The sequence below is a fragment of the Mus pahari genome, chromosome X, assembly GCF_900095145.1.
Source record: "Mus pahari chromosome X, PAHARI_EIJ_v1.1, whole genome shotgun sequence".
NCBI lineage: Eukaryota > Metazoa > Chordata > Mammalia > Rodentia > Muridae > Mus > Mus pahari.
In genome coordinates this window covers 39,606,111-39,613,927 of record NC_034613.1, presented here as the reverse complement: position 1 = coordinate 39,613,927, position 7,817 = coordinate 39,606,111, and the positions used below count along the sequence as shown (strand labels likewise).

Here is a 7,817-nt window from a genome sequence, read left to right as displayed (position 1 = left end):
AAAAAAAAAAAAAAAAAAAAAAAAAAAAAAAAAAAAAAAAGAAGAAGAAGAAAAGAAAAGAAAAGAAAAAAAGAAAAGAAAACAGGAAAAGCTAGTTCCAAGTCTACTGAGACAACTGTGATAAAAACGTAGAGTACAGGTATTGGAACTGTAGTTGGGTAGCAGAGTGCTTGCCTAGCTTGTAAAAGGAGCTGGGTTCAGTGACTAAGGCTGAAAAATGAAAACAAGACCCAAGCTAAGGTAGTGGCCATGAGATTGAACTAGAGGCCACATGTTCAACTGTGGCCTCTAGGATTACATTCAGGACTTGGCCACTAAATAGCTATGTGACTCCTGAAGTAGATGAGGAAGGTGATGCTGACAGTTTTATGTGTAGGTTCTGAAGTGCTCAGCCCTACCTTCACATGAGAAATCATGATATTGGGTTGTATTTGTTCTAGAAGCTGCATTCCTTTGGGTCAGAACTGTCTATTTTAGTTCCAAGAAGTGTGCTAGATTGGATTGGATTAGCCTCCTCTGAAACAAAAAGAAACAACTCAATGTTTTTTTGGCATTGAGTACTGGTCATGTATCTAGTCAAAATAATAGAGAAGAGAAGCAAATTTGGAAAGATGGGGTAGTCACATAATTTTTCATTTTGAACATAGTTATATGTTGGTACCTGTGTAAGACACCCAGAACAACACTGGTATTATTTATTATCATTGGGAAACAGGCTAGGTAAAGAGATGTGGATTGAGGTGGGTACTGTGTTGGATTGCTGTAGGGTGGGTTAAAAATCCCTTTTTGAAGCTTAATTACTAATGCTGACTCTTGAATGTTGTACCATACAGTGTAATAAAGGAACTGCAAGAACATCGCACCATTCACATGACAGAGGTAAGAAAAGGAACAATATTCATAATGTGTTTTTCAGTTAAATAACTAGTTTTGTATTTCTTCATGGCTATAAACCTCCTGCTTCCTTTGCTTACAGAAGTTTAAAGTATAGTGGTATTAATGTCATTCTTCCATTTTGGAGCAGTGGCTAAATGAATAGGCCCTTTAGGAATTTGTAACATAACAAACAGGATCTTTTCTATATCTGTCTATACAGATAGGCCAAGTTCTTCTAAAATTACACTGTGGTTTGGGAGTTTTGATGAAGAAAATTCTCCCAAGAAGGTGTCCACTCTCCATTGCTTTACTTTTCTCATAAGGATAACATAGTGAAACCTATCTTCTATCTCCTGAGGGCTGGACTTGAGATTAGGTACACCTCTGCTAGCTTCTACAGAGCTTTCCTAAGTATATTACACACACACACACACACACACACACACACACACACACGCGCACGCACGCACGCACGCACGCACACGCACGCACGCACGCACACGCACGCACGCACGCACCCCTATGAAGAACACTAAGACATCAACAACTGGATGGTTATCAAGTTTCTAATATCTACTATGCACAAAATCAAATGTTTCACATTCCACTGAACCAAAGTCCTGTTTCTTCATTCCTCTTATTCTTGCCCAGGCATAAAACCTAACTCATTTTTTTGTTTTACTCTATTGCTTATATTTCACATGCTACGTTTTTTGTTTTTTTGGTTTTTTTTTTTTGTATTCTGATCTTAAACTCTCACAACCCTAGTTCCTTTCTCTGTGTGTTATTCTGTTATGCACTCTTGCAATAATTAGCCCCTAGTCTCCACTTCTTCATATGAGCCACTCCTACTGTCACTGCAAATATAATCTTTCTGAAAGGCAGCTTTTAACATAGGATTCTTCCACTGGAAAGTCCCAGTCATTCATTCCCCTGAGTGAAGTGTGAAAGAGCTCCTCCTTCCAGTGGGCTACAAGGACAGTGAGGGTAGTTGAGGCTTCCAAATAAAATTAGGACTAGACATTAGGGAGCCTTGGGGCAATGGCAGCCATTGGAAAGTAAGTAATAACAATAATTGTAAAAGCCATGAAATTGTCCTATCTTTGGAGGGTCTGTTTTGTCTTCTATAAATAATACCCCTTTATATCAGGCAGTGTAGACATTCTGTATTCCCAGCAAGGGAGACTGTTTGCTATTTTTATATTTAATGGTAACTCTTCTTAGTCCCAGGCATGAGAAGAATCTCAAATCCTGATCCACCTCACTGTCTGCAATCAACTGCACTTTCCAGACAATCATGTCATGATATTCCAACACAAGAAGTAGATCCTTCTTTTCAAAGAAACACACGTAAACAGAGCAAGTGATTTGTGAAATTAAGGTCACAGTTAATGTAAAAATTTCATTCATTAAATGACAATTTAAAAAAAAAACAAACCTCTATTCCTGGCATTTGTGAATTCTAGAAAAGGGGCTGCAAAACTTCTGCGTGTGGACACACTTAGTGCTCCTGCAGCCAAACTGAGCACAAGAGGAATGCCACCAACCATCTGTGAGCTTACAAAAGCAGTAAGCTTTGGGTTTTAACTTTGTTGGGCAGATCTGAATTGGGACACTATATTTGCCTTCTTCTATCATTTGGTTGTACTGAAGATTGAGTCGGGTCTCTTGTATACACAAGGAAATCACTGATCTACACACCCCCAGTTTTACTTTTTATTTTGAGTTGTGGTCTGAAGTTATTCCTGCTGGCCTCAATCGACAGGGTCAACCTCCCACAAGTAGTTGGAATTACAGGCCTGAATCTCTAGACCCAACTTGCCAGGATTCTTAATAGTGATTATCTGAAGGAAGTTAAGTGTTCACCTTAATAACCATCAAGTTATAGGGTTCCTCACTGGTAGGTAAAAGAAATTTAAGACACATGCTACATGCCCTGCTGAGAAAAGATCACATTAACTCTGAATTGCTTTTCTGCTGCTGCTGACAGAGTGCAAGGTTAGCAATATGGTCTCATTTGTCGCCTTTGGCACTGGTACTCAGCCATCTTGGGAAGTTGGAAACAGATATACACAGTGAAACCTCTGGTGACAATGGATTGCCTCTAGAGCAGTGGGTCTCAACCTTCCTAATGCTGTGGTCCTCATGTTGTGGTGAGCCCAACCATAAAATTATTCCCATTTTGACTTCTTAACTAATTTTGCTGCTGTAATGAATTATAATGTAAATATCTGATATGCAGGATAACTGGTATGTGACTCCAAAGGGGTTGTGACCCACATGCTGAGAACCACTGCTCTGGGGGCCACCCACTCACTTTGACAGCAGTCAAACCCATATCAAATCCATGGCTCCATTGGTACTGGGTTAGCTGCTTTTGCTGCTTTGAAAAGCCAACATAGTTTGAGAGCACTATTATCAAGAAGGAAACTTTCTGAAGCTTCCTCAGAGGAATCCTGCATAACTGAGATAGATGATAGCTCGCTATACCTCATCCTTTGCTAAATGATAGGAAGTAACAGATGCATTCACCTGTAATGGCAGCAGTGTCACACATAAAACACACACAAAAAAATCTGTATAAACAATTATGAAACACATGCAGTTTGTAGAAATCTGTATTATTATGTCAACATCTATGGATAGTATGCACCATACCTGAAGAAAGAAAAATAAAAGCTTTGAAACAGTTTAGTGGTCATCATATTAGTCTTAATATGGAGCCAGAAAAAAAAACAAAAACAACAACAACAACAAAAAAAAAGTCTCTTCTGCTATTTTAATATGAATGACAAGCAATACTGTATGCACTTTACCACAAAGTCAATAAATTAGATTGAACCACTTTTTAAAAATTCTTGAGCTATATTGAACAACACAAGCATCTAAGTGACACAAACATTTTGCCTATTTTTTAAAAATTAGCCAATATATTTTTTTTATCATAATAGAACACGCTGTTTTCCAACTTGCCATCTGAAGGCTTGTCAGGACATTTACCCTAGGTGGTTCATGTTCAGCTGTTAGCACTAGAAGAAAGTGTTTGCTCTGTTGAAGTTATCTCCTTACACAATTACCCAGAATTCTTGGGTGAGTCAGAGTCACAGTCTACGTGTCCACATGTAGCTCTCTACAGATGTTTCTCTTCTAGTTAGCTCTGTTTGAAAAGCACATACAGTTGTTTTTGCTGTTGAGTTGGTTAAATTGCATTCTGATGAGTACAGCCCTTAGTTATTGTATTGTATTGTATTGTATTGCATTGCATTGCATTGCATTGCATTGTATTGTATTGTATTGTATTGTATTGTATTGTATTGCATTGCATTGTATTGTATTGCATTGTATTGTATTGTATTGTATTGTATAACATTGGGAATCAAATGCAGGGCTCTCAGAATGCTACACAAGCTTGGGACCAGCATCTCCAGTCATAATTAGTTCACATTAGAACATAAATGAATTCCATTTACCCTTTTATTATCCAAGTAATAATATATATAGCATAATCCAAAGAAAACATGAATTTTATATATACACTTAAATACACACACATTTCAAAGATTTCTGTTTTTTATTAGATATTTTCTTTATTTGCATTTCAAATGCTATCCTGAAAGTTCCCTATACCCTCCCCCAGCCCTGCTCCCCTACACACCCACACTCCCACTTCTTGGCCCTGGCGTTCCCCTGTACTGGGGCATATAAAGTTTGCAAAACCTAGGGGGCTCTCTTCCCAATGATAGCCAAGTAGGCCATCTTCTGCTACTTATGCAGCTAAAGACATGAGCTCCAGGGTACTGGTTAGTTCATATTCTTGTTTCACCTACAGGGTTGCAGCCCCCTTCAGCTCCTTGAGTGCTTTCTCTAGCTCCTCCATTGGGGGCCCTGTGTTCCATCCTATAGATGACTGTGAGCATCCACTCCTGTATTTGCCCGGCACTGGCATAGCCTCACAACAGACAGCTATATCAGGGTCATTTCAGCAAAATCTTGCTGGCATATGCAATAGTGTCTGGGTTTGGTGGCTGATCCCATAATCAGCCACCAAACCCAGATTTCTGGGGTTTTGTATGAAAAACAGGACACATGAACACAGGGGCACAGGAGGCCTGCCTTAACCCAGATTACATAGCTCTACATGCCTCCAAGGAGGCCTGCTCAAGTTCAAGACACCCAGGCTAGTTAACACAAAAGATAACCAGATGGTGAAATGCAAGCACAAGAATTTAGCCAACAGAAAGCTTCTTTGAGGAGATATTTCATTGTATTTTATTTTTCTTCTGGCATATGTATCTGACACACAGTAGTTTGATAAAAGACAAAGGAACCAAGCACTACATGCGAATCATATAAACATTAGCAACACTTAAGTAGACTCTATGATCCATTCCCTCATATAATATTTATTGAGCTTCTGCTACATACCAAATTAGCTATTGGACATTCAAAGAAGCAAAACTATGATCCCACCCACTTTATTGTATAGTTTAATGGAGAAGTCATGTCAATATTCACAGCCCCATATGATAAATGTGTAACAGAGGTAGGTATACAAAACACCCGCCTCTTCCTGCCAGCACCTCCACTTGAACCTGTGACAGATCAGAAAGCCCAAGCCCCTTCTCAACCTTTCCACAGCCTACCTGTCTGCCAGGAGGTCTACCATAACCAAGAACACAGGTGAGATGCCTGCTCTACTACCTATGACAACTGGGACCCCCACAGAGCCCAGCTGAAGTGGGATTTATCCCTCTCTGCCCGAGCATCATCCCCCTTCCAGTATTCACCTCCACCTGAACCCATGGCAGATTGGCAACCCTGCTACCCCATCCCTACCCCACAGCCTACATATTTCCCAGGAAGTCTGCTGTAACCAACAACACAGGAAGGAGGTCTCCCATAACCAGAAACAAAGCCTACCTGTCTCCCAGGAGGATAGCCATACCCAGGAACACAGAACAACACATCTGCTTCTGGACACAAAAGTCTGCCTGTCTTCTAAGATTTCTGCCCTAACCAGGGAAACAAGGACACAGGGACACAGGAGGCCTACCTAACCCAGATTATACAGCTCTACCTTCCTCCAAGGAGGTCTGCTTCAATCCAAGACACCCAGTCCAGTTAACACCAAAGATGGTGTAAAGCAAGCACAAGAACATAAGCAACAGAAATCATTGTAATTTGATACCATCAGAACCCAGTCCACCTACCACAGCAAGCCCTGGATATACTAATATACCTGAAGAGCAAGTTTCTGACCTAAAATTCCATCTCATGAAGATGACAAGCCCTGTGAGCACAATTTGAGACTTCTGGTCAGAGGGACCCGCCTGGAACCCTCAGGACACAGGAACTGAGAAGAAGCCTGGGACAGGAGCTTTCTAATTTTCCTCTGCCCCCAGAACTGATCCTGTACCACAGCACTACATACCCAAATACCACCATGAACGAGTTGGTCTGCCTGGAGTGCCAACACACCTGTGAGCACAGGTAAGACCACCACTTCTGTTCAAATTCCTGGCCCAAGAGGGACGGACCCTCACAGAGACATCAGGACACAGGAACCAAGGAACACCTGGGGACAGGATCCTACTGGTTTTGGTCTGCACCCCAGAGCTGACCGTGTACCACAGCTCTCTATAACCAAATTCCTCCCGGAAAAAACTTGTCTCCCAGGAGTCCTGACACACAGGCTTGCAGGAGGCAAGCCACAGTCAGAGACAGCAAGAAGATCTAAACTAGAGATAACCAGATGGCAAGAGACAATCATAAGAACATAAGCAACAGAAAACAAGTTTAATTGGCATAATCAGAACCCAGTTCTCTCACCACAGAGAGCCCTGGTTACTCCAACACACCAGGAAAGCAAGACTGTGATTTAAAATCAAATCTTATGATGATGACAGAAGACTTTAAGAAGGACATAAAAAAAAAATAAACCCCCGTAAAGAAATACAAGATCATATTGGTATTTTACCTATAGGGTTGCAGACCCCTTCAGCTCCTTGGATACTTTTTCTACCTCCTCCAATGGGGGCCCTGTGTTCCATCCAATAGACAACAATGAGCATCCACTTCTGTATTTACTAGGCATTGGCATAGCCTCACAAGAGACAGCTATATCAGGGTCATTTCAGCAAAATCTTGCTGGCATATGAAATAGTGTCTGCATTTGGTGGCTGATTATGGGCTGGATCCCCAGNTGGGGTAGTCTCTGGATGGTCCATCCTTTCATCTCAGCTCCAAACTTTGTCTCTGTAACTCCTTCCATGGGTATTTTGTACCCTATTCTAAGGAGGATTTGCATATGTAGCAGAAGATGGCCTAGTTGGGAAGAGAGGCCCCTTGCTCTATGCCCCAGTACAGGGGAAAGCCAGGGCCAAGAAGTGGGAGTGTGGGTGGGTAGGGGAGCAGGGTTGGGGGAGGGAATAGGGGACTTTCAGGATAGCATTTGAAATGTAAACGTAGAAAATATCTAATAAAAAATTGAAAAAAAAAAGAAATACAAGAGAACACAGGTAAACAGATAGAAGCACTTAAAGAGGAAAGACAAAAATCCCTTCAAAGTTTAGAGGAAAACACAACCAAACAGGTAAAAGAATTGTGCAAAACCATTAAGGATGTAAAAATTGAAATAGAAATAATAAAGAAATCACAAGCTGGGCGGTGGTGGCACACGCCTTTAATCCCTGCACTTGGGAGGCAGAGACAGGCAGATTTCTGAGTTCAAGGTCAGCCTGGTCTACAAAGTGAGTTCTGGGACAGTGAGGCTATACAGGGAAACCCTGTCTCAAAAAGCCAAACAAAAACCCTAGGAAAGAGATCAGGAGTCATAGATGCAAGCATCATCAATAGAATACAAGAACAAGAGTCTGAGAAAGAAATTAGGGAAACAACACCCCTCAAAATAGTCACAAATAATATAAAATACCTTGGTTTGA

The 7,817-nt window shown here is 41.0% G+C and overlaps 1 protein-coding gene across 1 annotated transcript in view; it reads left to right on the top strand.

Annotated features, from left to right (window-relative positions):
- Positions 1–2,243, top strand: part of LOC110313299 (fibrous sheath-interacting protein 2-like) — a 31,570-nt gene extending 29,327 nt beyond the window's left edge. The window contains exons 20-21 of the mRNA XM_021187328.1: positions 834–879; positions 2,107–2,243. Coding sequence (XP_021042987.1) covers positions 834–879; positions 2,107–2,243 — 183 coding nt within the window. The remainder of the gene's footprint in view (positions 1–833; positions 880–2,106) is intronic.
- Positions 2,244–7,817: the final 5,574 nt, after the last annotated feature.